A 14840-nucleotide genomic window follows, 5' to 3' on the forward strand; every position below is an offset into this window, starting at 1 on the left:
TCGCGGGTTACATCGAGATTTGTTGTGGCGGCCATCGAATCCAAATGGAGTAGGAGCAGCTGGCGTCGCGGGTTGCATCAGGATTTGCTGTGGCGGCCATCGAATCCAAATGGAGTAGAAGTAGCTAGCGTCGCGGGTTGCATCAGGATTTGCTACTCGACCGAGGCGAGAGGATTGGCAGGAGCGTAGATAAGTTTTAAAGTTGATTTTATGGTGTTGATTGTAGTTTTCGTGCAATGGAATTTTGGTTGTGTTAATATAATTTTTTTTTTTATGTTTTCCTTTTCAGCATGGCCAAAACGGATCTGGGGCATCCATCAAGTCCAGTAAAGAAACGCAAGGCAGGAGTGGCTGGTTTCTGGGTAGCATGCAGGATTAGCTGCGTCGAGACGAGGAGCAGGAAGGTAGAGTAGGTAAACGATGTCTTTATAATTTTAATTACAATTTTAATTACAATTATTTCCACCAACTAGGAAATAAGAGGCAGGAGTAGCTGATTTCTGAAAGCACATCTGCATTTGCTGCGCCGCCGAGACAAGCAATTATATAGAAGCAGAGATAAGTTGAACTTTGATGTTTATGGTTTTAGTAGCAATAAGAATACAAAAATATTTTAATTGTGCATTTTTCCCTCTTTTTAGCATGTATTTAGTATTTAGAGGCGTTAGCAGAAACCTAGGCTTTAAGAGATTTGATTAACAGTGATAACATAAAAATATCTTAAAAATAAATACTGTGGATGTTAACAGGTTTTAAAAATACGTGAACTGTGACCAAACGCGACAATTTATCGCTATCGAAATATTCTTATATATCTTATATATTACTGATAACTGTAAGGTGTGACCAAAATGCCTGAGTATCTCTGTCAAAAGTCAGTGCCGCGAATATCGATAGTGGCCTAAGTGACCCGATATCGCAGCCGTGACAATCGAAACAATACAGCATGTCTGGTTTGTTTACATTTTTGGAGTTATAAAATTTACACATTTACTAACAAAAATTTTGCTTTTTCATGTTATACGCGCCTTCTGCCGACAGGATCTGGAGTTGCCGCATCCACAGGAAGCCGTCCAGTGTCGATGGAGAAGTACCAACCAGCGGAGTCAGCGGAGTTAAGCAGCAGCCAGTTTCCAGTCTACGGAGGAGCAAACATCTTTGGACGCAGCTGTGCTTGCTGCAGATCACGTTTACTAATGAAAATTTTGCTTTTTCAGGTTATACGCAGCTTTCTGCCGACAGGATCTGGAGTTGCCGCATCCACAGAAGCCGTCCAGTGTCGATGGAGGAGCAAGCATCTTTGGAGTTCCTTGCGCTCTGTGACTACCAGCCGGGGTGAGAGCTTAGAGCAGCATTACTGTTGGCGTGTGTACATCTAGTATTGACCTCCGTTGGAACCTGTAAAATTGAGTGAGAAAGATTAGGAGTGACGGCCATGGTTTTTTGGACCGCCACAGATAAATCTGTATCATACGAATCTAATAATTCTTCTTCCAGGTTCAGTTTCAGCCTATTCAGGCCAGCTTGAAGCTGCTGCTCTGGAGTTGGCGTGCGGATCTCGGATGGTAGTAGCGGGCTCATAATAAGCCTCGGATATACTCTGGCTGAAACCTGATGATATGGGCCATGTCTACACGGCTAATCGTGCCACTCCTGACTGACCGTGACATGTTGTTGACCCAGTCCAGCGACGGCCTTTCCTGGGGTACGCCGGTCGCTAACGCTAGTTCCTGTTTTTGCCTAGCCTGGCTTTCACGTTGTTCTATACGCAGCTGTGCTTGCTGCAGATTACGCCGTTGCTGTTCTTGTTGTTTAAGGCGAATTAGAATTGGAATTTGCTGCTGGAGTGTTACCGGCTGCTGTAGTAGTAAACGCCGCAAAGGCTCAAAATGTTTTTCGAGTTGTTTCGAGTAAATTGGCAAGTCTTGGTTATCCGGAGTAAGTAGATTCAAGAGGAGATTTCTCACTTCTGTTGGCGAGCCTGTAACTGGCTTCGTCAAACACTTCTTGCACCGACTCTACGTTATAAAAGCTTTGTATGTCGTTATTCCTTATATAACGGCCAGCTTGCACAGTCCAGCGTAACATTTTGTTGTGTGAGACCTCTATTTTACCAAATTGTGTTTTTGAAACCAGTGGACTCCAGACAGGGGGTGCGTACTGCCAGGTTGGCGCGATTAATTGGGAGCTTGCTCTGCTTACCCAGGATTTAGCTCAGACCATAAACAGCAGCTCGAACCCTGTTTGATAACTGGGATGTATGATGATTTAGTTTTATCCTCCTGTCTAGTAAAAGACCTAAATAGCGATGCTTAAATTGGTTTTTTATTTTAGTTCCACATATAATTGGGGCTGTTGGTCCACGTAAAACTGAGTCAGTGCGATTTGCAAACATAATATGGTAGTGGGCCTACAAAGTCCCCACAGAGAATGTCGAAAGGTTACGACTAGGGTTAGCATCTTACCTGCCGCTTTGGTCTGTTCCGCCTTAAACCTTTGACAAGATCCACAATGGCGAACATAGCATTTAGCGTCGCGATACATACCGGGTGATCGTTTTTCGGACTCCCAAGTGTCCTGCGGTCGGGGAATCGTGGAACTCATGTAGTCGGCGAACTTCTCGGGGTCATCATGCATTTGATCCAGACGCAGTGGTCCTCGAGTTCGACAGCGCCTTGAAGTACCTCACAAGGCTGTCGGGAAAGTGTGTCGGCCACGACGTTCAATTTTCCTCGTCGGTAGCGTATGTCGACCTGCAATTCTAGCGAGATAGCAATAAGAGCTAGATAATCGGTAACGATTTCGAATCGGTACCCTTCCTGGTAGCACCGCATCTTCCTGATTGCTTAAATTATGGCAAGACACTCTAGCTCCGGAGGTTAGTCGGCGGCTAGCGTATGCGGTGACCTTTTCTTGACTTTCGAAGCCCTGTGATAAAACTACGCCCAAGCCGACGTCACTCGCGTCTGTTTGCAAAATGAACTTCTGTTCGAAATCCGGACAATTTTATACGGGGGCAGTAGTCAGGCATCTTTTAATTTCTTCCAAGGCGGCGGAGTTTTTTTAAGTTAGAGGGGGCCTTCAGCCCGTTGATCGCAGACACCTTCTCGGGATCAGTCTGAATTCCATCACCGCTTATGACATGGTAAACCTAGGTAAACGAGTTTCTGCTTGAAGAAGTAACACTTCTTTGGATTTATCTTTAAATTCGCCGCTCGCAATCTGCGGAAGATAATATCTGCTTATTATAATAATATCGTCTAGGTAGGCGATATCCTCTCCCAGGAACCGTGAATGCTGTATATTGGCGACTATCCCTAGCCCTGGGTATTTGCCAATAGTCCAACGTGGAGATGTATCGGGCGTGGAGCAATTTCTCCAGAATGTGGTTGATTCTCGGGTCTGGGTAGGCGTCGGGCACTGAGTGTGCGTTTAACTGACGATAGTCTACACACATGCGCCAATCGCCAGTCTTCTTCTTGACCAATACGATGGGAGAGCTGTGCGGGCTTCTGGAAGGTTCGATGGCCCCGTCACGGAGCAGTTCGTCTACTTGGGCATCGATGACATGTTGCAGCGCGGGGTTCCGGGGATAATACCTTTGTATTATCTTATCAACGCGAATGACGATAGTGTGCTCGGCGACGTGAGACACTCCATGTAGCCTCTCGAATAAGGCCAGTTCTCGATCGATGAAGCCTGTTGGGCTGGACCCAATGGTGTGCTCTGTCGCTGCTCGTCGTGTTCTACCGTCCCCATCCTATTGGGCGCGCCGACGTCGATGTTCGGGGTCGTAGCCCGCGTAGGAATAGGACTGGGTAGGCGTCGGGAACTGAGTGTGCGTTTAACTGACGGTAGTCTACACACATGCGCCAATCGCCAATCTTGACTAATGCGATGGGAGCGCTGTGCGGGCTTCTGCTCGTCGTTTTCTACCATCCCCATCCTAATGGGCGCGCCGGCGTCGATGTTGGGGGTCGTAGCTCGCGTAGGAATAGGACTGAGTGCCTCTGCTTCTCCAGGCCAAATGGGCCCCAACCTCAACAGGGAGTGGCGTTTCCGCGTCTTTATAAGTAATGGCTGTAACAGAGGGCCTCCTACCTGCACGTGCGGCCAGGCGAGTAAAACTTTCGCTGGCGAAACTCCTCGATGGCCCTGTATCAATGGTGGCGTCCACCCGTTGTCCTCAGACTTCTATCGCTGCTGTGATGAGCCCGCCGTGTAACCTTAACGGGAGATTTACTGGGGTCTGGTTGCTGCTCCGTTCGTCTCCGCCGCACCCGGGTTCCGGCGGAGGCGTTCCCCGTTACACGACACATTTCGACGGCAACAGTCCATAGTCGCCCACAGTCCCAACAGAAATCCCGACGTGTGTTGGGGCAGTTCCGTTAATTATGTCCGTTCTCTCCGCATCGGTTACAAGCCCGCTGTATGTCCTCTCGAGAGGTTTCTTGTCCGATCATCTGGTGGGTCACGTGTCCTATCTGCGTTGTATTCAACGGATTCCGGAACGGGTTCGGCGATCGGCGAAGTTGAGGTTCCTCTTGGTTCCTGTTCATGATTGCTCTTGGCTCACGCCGAGTCCACTCGAGTTGTTTGACACTCTCATATTCTGTGGCTGTATGGGTCAACTGTGTCAAAGTCACGAATTCACTGCGTTTAATATATAGCCGGTTTTCTGGAGCCATATTTTCTTATGCTTGGTACAATTCTTCCTCTTCTCGATAGCCGGCTTGCTGCATCTTGGTTCTGAACTCGATCAAGTATGTTTTGAAAGGCTCTCTTCTCCGCTGCACGTGGGTTCGTATCTCATCTTCCAACCGCTCGAAATATCGAGGTGGTAGGAAGAAGTCCAGGAATTCCCTCCTGAAAGTTGCCCATGAGGCCGACTGTAGCTGGCTTGTGCGAAACCACCGTGCGGATCCGAACTCCCATCGAACCGTAATTTCCACTTATGCATCTTCGCGGGGAGCAGACGTTAAATGGGAGCCGTGTTGCTCCGTGTGTCTCGCCCTTGTAGATCAGCGGATAAGCGGGCGTCTACTGGCGGCATCCAGGTGCCGTGTGTCGATCCTGGGTGTATCCCTCGATGGCGGGCTGGAGTCCCGATCGATGTAGCCCCAGAAGTCATGGGAATGGTGAGGGATTCCGTGAGTTGTCCCGTCTCTCCGTTCCTTCCTGGAGGACTTGGGGCCCGGCTGCTATATTGCTCCTGCAACTGAGCCAGTCGGAACGACCCTGTGTTGACGAGGCTGGCGAATTCCTTCCTGGTCTGCTCGACGGTACCGTCGGCTTTCAAATTAAACTCCAAGGCGAGAGAGCTGAGTTCATCTTTTCGGCGAGCGTATATCCAGCGGACTCCTATACCTGGATTCTTAATAAAATCGGCTTCTTCGTACTCACCGTCGGATTCCTTGGGGTTACTCATTGTTTGTTGTCGTCTTTGATTTAATTTTTGTGTTAACTTCCTTCTCAAGTCTTTTAGGTCCTTCCGGAGATCGAATGTGAGCGGTTCGGGTGACTCTTCCCTTCCTTCTTCTTCAGTGGGTCTTTAAGCCTCCTGGATGATTCTCTAGCTAGTCTCGGTGTCCCTGCTCAGGCGCCACTTGTAAGGATGCTCTCTGGCCGGGGTACAGATCTCAGTCAGATCCAGGAGTCCTTTACAAGAAATTTGTAAATCACCGAAACACCCGACTAAAGAGTTTCATTCAACGGTTAATGAGTCGTTTGGGGGTTCACGCCGAGGGTTCTCATGGACGCCGGAGAGAGAGTGATGTCGGAGTTGATCGAGTCGTATCTTGCTCCGGAGTTAAAAATCCAACGGGCTGGACCTTGGGGAGAGGCCAAGCCAGGCGAACGATTTCACGAGGGTGGGAACGCCGGATGATCTCACTGGTCACTTCCGCGATTGGTGCGCGTAAGTCGTTTTCCGCGTGTCGGAGGCCAAAAATCCACCGAGCTGGACCTTCGGGCGAGGCCAAGCCGGGACACTATTTCGCAAGAGTGGGACCCGTGGGTGACGTCACTGATCGCTTCGGTAATCCAGGCGCGCAAGTCGTTTTCCACGTATCGGAGAACAAAAATCCACTCGGCTGGACCTACGGGCAAATCGGGAATTTGTCGGACGTGGGGGGATTGAAAGGAAAAGGATGGCGGTTTGATTGACCAGTCGGGAATGATGTCCGCGCGCAAGTCACTTGCACTACGAGGAGGAAAGCTAGGGTACTAGACCAGACGGGCCGGGTGTCCGCGTACCGGTCGCATGCGCTACGAGAAGGGAAGCTAGGATGCCAGACCAGAAGAGACGGGTGTCCACGTAAAGGTCACAAATACTACGAGGAGGGCAGCTAGGATACTAGACCAGACGGGTGTCCGCGTACAGGTCACAAATACTACGGGGAGGGAAGCTAGGGTACTTGACCAGACGGGCCGGGTGTCCGCGTACAGGTCACATACACTACGAGGAGAGAAGCTAGTGATCGACTACGAATAAAAAATCACAAACGAGGGATTTCACTTTTTTCTAGATTAGAGGAGTATTATGTACGAGGCGCTACTTCGGATTACACGAAAAATTACTGCGGAAGACACGTATTAAGACGGGACTTACCATTCCGAAACAAGAGACCGCCAACTCGATCGTTGTATGACAACCTTTCCCACGCTCCCTTTTTCTCGCGTTCAGGATTTCTGGTACCGGTTAGCGTTGCCACTCGGGTTTGGAACTAAACTATGGCTTAATATTCGGTATCAACTTAATATTTTTTATCCATAATACGTCGCTTACACCTATAACCTTACTTACTACCAATAATTGTATCGTACACCGTCTGGGTGTGTACGTTACAGTTTATATATGTTAGGCTGACGGAGGGTGGCCGCGGGAGAGAAGGGTACTTTGTTCAGTCGGAGACAGAGCGGTCGCGCATGGCAATTATTTTCAGAGGAGTGCGTGTATGCACTTAGTAAAGCCGGCACAGAATGAGCGTTGCGGCTAATTTTATTTGTGTACATGAGTTTACATATGTTTATACAAATATACATAGTGGCTAAAATATATGCAGAGGCTAGAAAATAGCTAGCTTTAATGAGTTTTACATTGGTTTAACATTAACAGAGAATTTGCAGAGGAGTGCGTGTATGCACTTAGTAAAACCGGCGCAGAATGAGCGTTGCGGCTAATTTTATTTGTGTACATGAGTTTACATATGTTTATACAAATATACATAGTGGCTAAAATATATGCAGAGGAAAGAAAATAGCTAGCTTTAATGAGTTTTACATTGGGTTAACATTAACAGAGAATAAAATACTAGATTTGCATGCTCGGGAATACATTTGTAGCTTGGGAAATTTATGCTGTAGTTTTAGGTTTGTAGGTCAAAGTTATGGTTTTAATTGCATTGAAGATGCTTTAACTTTGTTTTATTCTTACATTTCAGGATTGCCAAATCGGACCTGTGGCGGCCATCGAATCCAAATGGAGTAGGAGTAGCTGGCGTCGCGGGTCGCATCAGGACTTGTTGTGGCGGCCATCGAATCCAAATGGAGTAGGAGTAGCTGGCGTTGCAGGTTGCATCAGGATTTGCTGTGGCGGCCATCGAATACAAATGGGGTAGGAGTAGCTAGCGTCTCGGGTTGCATCAGGATTTGCTACTCAACCGAGGCGAGAGGATTGGCGGAGCGTAGATAATTTTTAAAAATGATTTTATGGTGTTGATTGTAGTTTTCGTGCAATGGAATTTTAGTTGTGTTAATATGTGTTAATATTCCTTTTCAGCATGGTCCAGTAAAAAAACGCAAGGCAGGAGTGGCTGACTTCTGGGTAGCATGCAGGATTAGCTTCGTCGAGGCGAGGGTTTGAGCAGGAAGGTAGAGTAGGTAAACGATGTCTTTATAATTTTAATTACAATTTTAATTACAATTATTTCCACCAACTAGGAAATAAGAGGCAGGAGTAGCTGATTTCTGAAAGCACATCTGCATTGGCTGCGCCGCCGAGACAAGCAATTATACAGAAGCAGAGATAAGTTGAACGTTGATGTTTATGGTTTTAGTAGCAATAAGATTACAAAAATATTTTAATTGTGCATTTTTCCCTCTTTTTAGCATGGCCGGATCAGACCTATGGCAGCCAACGAATCCAACACAGAAACGTGAGACAGGAATAGCTGGTTTCTGGACCACATGCAGGACTTTCTGAATCGCTGAGGCAAGGATTGAGCAGGAAACAAGGAATAGGTTAACGTGCATTTATAGTTTTTAATTGTAATTTGCGTGCAATGATATTTTAACTATTTTTAATTTTTTTTTTTTTCAGCATGTCTAATTTAAGCCTATGGTAGCCACCAAATCCAGTTGAGAAAAGCAGGAGTAGCTAGTTTCTGGGCAGGAGTAGCAGTTTGGCCAAAACAAGCGTATGGCGGCGTGAATTTATGGTTTTTAATTTATTTATTTACTGTGTTTTTTATTTATTTTTTTTTTTAGCATGTCTTATTCAAGAGTATGGCAGCCACCAATTCCAATTTAAGAAATGCAGGAGTAGCTGGTTTTTGGGCAGGAGTAGCAGTTTGGCCAAATCTAGCGTGTGGCGGCGTGTGTTTATGGTTATTAATTGCAATTTGCGTTCAAAAATATTTTTACCGTGTTTTTATCTCCTTTTTTTTTTGTTTCAGCATGTTTAATTCAGGCGTATTACAAACACCAAATTCCAACTAGGAAATAAGAGGCAGGAGTAGCTGATTTTTGAAGCCACATCTGCATTTGCGCCGCCGAGACAATCAATTATACAGAAGCAAAGGTAAGTTGAACGTTGATGTTTATGGTTTTAGTACAGAAAGATTCTAATCGTGCTTTATTCCCTATTTTTAGCATGGCCGGATCAGTCCTATGGCAGCCACCGAATCCAACACGGAAACGTGCGACAGGAATAGCTGATTTCTGGGCCACATGCAGGACTTTCTAAACCGCCGAGGCAAGGATTGAGCAGGAAACAAAGAATAGTTAACCTGTATTTATAGTTTTTAATTGTTATTTGCGTGCGTTGTTTTAAAACGCCTCGGATCAAAAATAAGTTCAACGTTAAATTTGTGGGTTTTAACAGCAATTTGCATACAAAGATATTTAACTCTGTTTTATTGTTTCATTTTTAGCGTGACAAGATCAGAGCTGTGGCGGCCAACGGATTCAAAAGGAAACCAGAGGCAGGAAAAGCTGTTTTCAGAGCAATGTGCAGAATTTACGGAGCCGCCGATGCAAGATAATGAGCTAATAAATTTGAGACTGCTGTGAAAGATCGTTTTACCTGAATGTTCTTGCTTCTTTTTGGCCATTAGAAGACAACAATTGCCGACAGTCGTGATCTTGTCCCATATTATTGGCGCATTCGTTTTAAGAAGGTATCGGACTTGTTGCACACCAGATTAGGGAGGTTTTAGAACTTCAGTTTTCCAAAGTGCGGCAATGGAAGCAGTCTTAGGTACTGGGCAGGCAGTAGTGATAGGCTGAAAGAGGCTGAGAAACGAGTTAGGAAGCAGAGGAGTTATTGTTTTTCTGACTCCACTGGGCACTGGCCACTGATAATTCTGTCATTAGAATTATCAATCATATTTTCTAGTTGCAGTTTAAGCCTTAACAGGCCAGCCTCAAGCTGCTGCTCTTGGGTAGGTGGTGGAAATTCATGGATCATGGATCCTGTGACATGGCATTGACCCAGCAGATAGATGGCCGCTCCAGTGGTATACCAGTGGCGAGTGCGCTTTCGTATTTACTCTTTTGCAAGTTTACACGTTCTTCCGCAAGTAGTTTTTGCCTCTCTAGGGATTGTCGTTCTAGTAGCTGCTGTTCAAGGCGGATTAGGGTAGGATACTGCCGTTGTAGCTGATTAGGGCACTGCTGAGGCTGGTGGTTTAAGGGCAGAAAATGACGTTCCAGTTGTGCTTTATATCTAGGCCATTCAGCTGTATTGCCTCAGGGTTAGGATGGCAGGATAGAGAAGCAGCAAGTCTATTACTAGCTTGATGGAATATATTCTCTGCCGATTTAATGTCGTAGAGTTCTCGGATATCCTGATTTCTAATATACCTGCTTGCTTTAACTATAAGTCGAATTATCTTGTTTTGGGTGGCTTCAATTTGTTTGAACCTTGTGTTGGATATCAAAGAACCCCAAATAGGAAGTGCGTATTGCCAGACCGGAGCAATTAATTGTTTGTAGAGGGTAATTTTGATACTTTTTGGCAGTTTACTTTGATTTCCTAGAATCCAGTTTAAACCAAAAGCTGTGGAACGAAGCCTGTTAATAAGTTGCGTTGTATGCAGATGCAGGATTAGTTTCCTATCCAGTAAGAGCCCCAAGTAGCGATACTTAGTTTCGTTTTTTATTTCAACTCCATTCATAGAGGGCGATTTTGGTCCGATTAAATTTACCGTAGAGCGCCTGGAAAAAAGGACGTGTACTGTTTTACTTGCATTGAGTGTTATGCACCATTTAGAAGCCCATTTTGTGATTAGCGAGAGGTATTTTTGGATGGTATTAATAGCAGAGTGGGCTTCTTTGCTGGCACAGAGAATAATTGTGGCGTCGGCGTAAGTGGCGAGCAATATGTTGTTAAACAGATCACTGACATGGGGATGCTGCTGTCCGGCAATCGTTGGTAGAGGCATGTCAGAGGTGAAGATTGTATATAGAACCGGACCAAGAACGCTTCCTTGTGGTACTCCAGCGCCCATATTTCCTTTTTTTGATGAAACTCCAGAATTTCCATTTACGTAGAATGTACGATCTGTAAGATAACTTTTCAATACCCTATAGAGGAAAAAAGGAAGAAGCTTGGCAAGTTTTACCAACAGGCCATCATGCCAGACCCGATCAAAAGCCTCGCTAACGTCATTAAAAACTCCGGAACAGAACATCTTCTTCTCGTAAGCAGTGATGATGTATTGAGTGACTCTTCGTAGTTGCTGCTCTGTGTTGTGTTCCTTACGGAATCCGAACTGATGCATAGGTACGGCCATCTCAAAATCCTTGCATGCAAACATCCTATCCATTAGCAGAGTTTCAAAGATCTTTGAGAAGCCGGCTAGCAAGCTAATGGGTCTGAATGAGGTAACTTCGTGGGGACTTTTTCCCGGTTTTCTAATCATAGAAATAGCTGCGCATTTCCATTGCTCTGGGAAATGTCCGTATCTGAGAATTGAGTTGAAAATGTTTGTCAGGTAAATAATTGCCTTTTGTGGTAGAACCTTGATAACGTGATTGTCTATCTGGTCCATCCCAGGTCCTTTTTGTTTTGAAGAAGTTTAATCGTTGAAGTAACTTCGCTAGGCGAGATGGGACGAAAGGGAGCGCCTACGCCATTTAGGCTCCCCCCAAAGGATTCTCTTTGAATCCGATTTGGAGCAACAATGAGTCTTTTATGTCGTTCAATTTCCTCTTTCTCAGTAATAATTTGTTTTTTAAATTCTTCAGAATTTGTTAGTTTTGGGGAGTACCTTTCCTCGAGATGTTTTACAAATAATTCAACTTTTTCCTCACTGCTTTTTGTCCAAATAAAATTTTGCCTATTGTTAATATTATTATTACTACCACTAATGCTATTTATGTGAGTTTTTAATGGCCAGTTTGGCTCGGGCTGCCTTTTGAATTGATTTGTAATTTTCCAAAGTTTCTGCATACGATAGCGATCAGTAGGGTCGATTTTGTTAAAGATGTTATTAATTCGTTTGGTTTCTGCTTCCCTTAGTGCATTTAAGAATTTTTTCTTTGCAGGTTTATAATTTTTTCTAGCGTCTGAAGACGGTCTTCTCATTAAATCTTGTTTACACGCTTTTTTGGCATTTTGTAGATTTCTCAGCTTATGATCAAGGAAAATTTGACCTGGGCGGTTTGGTTGTCTAGAATTTGAGTAACGTGTTGCAGCATGGGCTGCTTGATAGATATTTCGATTAAATATGTTAATCGCGTCCTCAATATCTTGACCAGATCTAATTTCTGTGTTAAGTAAGATAGAATCTGATAGAATTTTCTGAAACTTGTTTACATTTGCGTTATGAGGCAACAGCTTGCGATTTATTGGTTGAGTATTTAAAGGCCCATTTATGGATAACTCGATGAATATTGGAAGATGATCAGAACGCAGATCAACTGCAGAATATGTTCTAATTCTATCACAACTGAAACCAGAATAGACAGCAAAATCTATTGCTGAGGGGCGTTTTCTTTTGTCGGTGAGTCGCCCCACCTGTGGCCAGCACATTTAGCCATGAATTCAGGTGAATAGCATTTAGTAAAGCTCGGCCTCTAGGGCATGAACGAGTGTTACCCCACCAAGAGTGTTTTGAGTTCCAATCGCCCCATAAAATAAGTTTTGAGTTAGGGTTGAGTCTGCTCATACGACTGGAAAATTCTTTGAAATGAGAGGAAGACCAATTATATGTCGGAGGACAATATATGGGAGCAATGACGATTTTTTCGTTGTGACCAATAGTCAGAACTATGGGGGCTTCTTGAAGAAATTCCTCCTCAATGGGTTCATGTGCAATATGATTTAGGCAGGCCCTGACAAAAATGGCTACTCCACCACTTCTTATTGAAAAAGGATGTGAGGCAGTGTATAAAACATATCCCTCAATGCAGAGTTTTTTAGTGGTAGTGGGAAAATTAACAGGGCTAAAAGCAGTTTGGGTTTCTATTACCATCATAATGTCTATATTGCTTGACTGGATGAAGAAATCTTGCTCAGTAATTTTATTGTTTAGCCCACAAGCATTCCAATAAGCAATTTTAATTTTTTGCTATTGGTCGCATGTATAGTTGGATTTAAAGCTTGGGTTGTGGTTGCTCGAGTATTAGTCGAATTATTTATATTGTTAGTCAAATTACAATGGCGTTGAGAAGTATTGGCTAGATTAGGCATTAATTATGTCATTGGTATTTGTATTTATATTAAGTTTTGAATTTGAAATAAGCAAATGCAAAAGGTTTAATAAGGATTCCTTTTATTTACCCATATCGTTAACCACGGCGACGCTTTCTTTTACCATCAGTAACATGTCATAATTCGTGACAGTAGGTCCATGATTTTGATGGTGTGGAGAATGATGAGTCCAAGGCTAGGGCCCGTCTTGACCCTGCTGTTTTTGTGGCGTACTAGCGTAGTGAGACGGACGTGAGTTGTCGGATAAATCTGCAAAATTAATTTCAGCACGCAGTTTTTGTTGAAATTTCTTCAAGTGGGCCGCAGCTGGGTTGTGGATAGGAGATTTTTGGGCAGGTTTTTTAAAAATTTGACTATATGTGGCTTTATTTACAGAGCTAGGTGATTGCCGGTTCCGCTGATTTGGTCTAGTTTGAGATTTCGTGGGAGTCTGTGCCTGAGGGAGCCCACTCACCGCAGGTGGCTGGGGAAGATGGTATTGTCGCTGACGATTGCTATCCACAGCGTTTGTATAAGCATGTTTTCTGTTTTTAATGGCGATGTGGGCACCGAATGCAACCAGTCTTACTTGTGCCTGCTTATATGCTGGACAGCCTTTGTAGCTAGCTATGTGTCCCAGGCCACAATTGGCACATTTGGGATTAGGTACTCGAACTTGGGCGCAGTCGGTGGAAGGATGAGGCCCGGCGCATTTCAGGCAGACAAAATCACGTCGGCAAAAGTTCTTTGTATGGCCAAACTGCTGGCAGCGGTGACACATGGCGGGGTCTAGGCGGCGCAACTGGCGCTCAACAGTTACACGTTGGTTACCCAGCATGTTAATGGCAAGCATTTTGCCGTTTAGATTGTCTGGTGTAGGGGCCAATTCAACCTCGAAAAGATCAAGAGGCTTGCGACTCCGCCGGTGTTTAATATTGTTTACATAACGGACAGACAGACCTAGATCACTAATTTGCTTGCTGATCAATGAGCAGGAAGTGGAATGATGCAATTGTCTAATAACTACCCTAAAGCCACGCTCTGATTTGAGCTGGTGAGTGTGGGTCTGTTGGTTATTTGCCTCAAATTTCCCAAGTATTAGTAAATAAGATTGTTTGTCTTTACAGGTAATTTTAATTTGGTTGCCCTTTAAGCAGGTGGTAGTAAATTTATCCGCTAGACCTGGAGTGTCCAGGAGGGAGTCCAGTAATGGTTGAATAAGGGTGACGTTATGAAGGAAAATTGCAGGGAAGTTTTCTTTTCTGCCTTGATTGATTGCAGTGCCTTCCAAATTTGTCCTTAGATTGGCCAGTGCCTGCCTACTTGTTGACGGCGCCTCACTACAGAGCCGTTTGGCAGCACTCGGGCTGGACCGCAAGTCCTGGTCATTAGTAGCTGCCTTGCCAGTGGTTCAAGGCATCTTTTAACAGCAGTATTGGTTTGGGCAACGGGCCCAGAGTGAGCAGCAGCACTAGATTGGGAAGTACAGCTGGGCTGGGGGTCAGAACAAACTTGATTGTCATCGATGGGCTGGTCAACAACGCCAGGCTGGGCAGCTACTCTGGAACGAGATGCAGAACTAGGGTGAGCAGCAGCGCCAGTATGGACAGCAGATGAAAGCCTAGGGTGTTAATCCTCGAGAGCGTTAGGGCAAGAGTCTTCTTTCTCTTGCTGGATTGTGGACCAGGTTTGTATTTTTGTGTAGCAGCAGGTTTAGTAACCCGGGGGGTAGAGGTGGGGAAACGCACCTCATCACACACTAGCGGGTCGGGCTCGCAATCCATATTTTGCTCAACAGGTCCAGAAGTAGCAAAATTTTCAATAATTGTTTCATCGCCGTATAGTCTTTCCGGGTTGTTAGAGAACCAGGATAGCCTCGGAGAGGTAGTAATACTTTTATCAGGTGTTGACCTATCAGGACTGG

The 14840-nt window shown here is 45.0% G+C and overlaps 1 protein-coding gene and 1 long non-coding RNA gene across 3 annotated transcripts in view; both read right to left on the reverse strand.

Annotated features, from left to right (window-relative positions):
• Window positions 1-1491: 1491 nt before the first annotated feature.
• The window catches only part of LOC128261178 (uncharacterized), a 57795-nt gene continuing 44446 nt past the window's right edge, over window positions 1492-14840 (reverse strand). The window contains exon 2 of the mRNA XM_052994727.1: window positions 1492-1804. Coding sequence (XP_052850687.1) covers window positions 1578-1804 — 227 coding nt within the window. The 3' untranslated portion in view covers window positions 1492-1577. The remainder of the gene's footprint in view (window positions 1805-14840) is intronic.
• LOC128261179 (uncharacterized) lies at window positions 8037-10198 on the reverse strand. 2 transcript variants are annotated; one of them, XR_008268233.1, is made up of 3 exons: window positions 10084-10198; window positions 9305-10011; window positions 8037-8207 (listed from the first exon to the last, which is right to left on the reverse strand). It is a non-coding gene; the product is annotated as an uncharacterized LOC128261179 (long non-coding RNA). The 2 variants fall into 2 exon arrangements; XR_008268232.1 differs by having other exon boundaries at window positions 9305-9513; window positions 9771-10192.

Source organism: Drosophila gunungcola (genome assembly GCF_025200985.1).
Source record: "Drosophila gunungcola strain Sukarami chromosome Y unlocalized genomic scaffold, Dgunungcola_SK_2 000041F, whole genome shotgun sequence".
Taxonomy (NCBI): Eukaryota; Metazoa; Arthropoda; class Insecta; order Diptera; family Drosophilidae; genus Drosophila; species Drosophila gunungcola.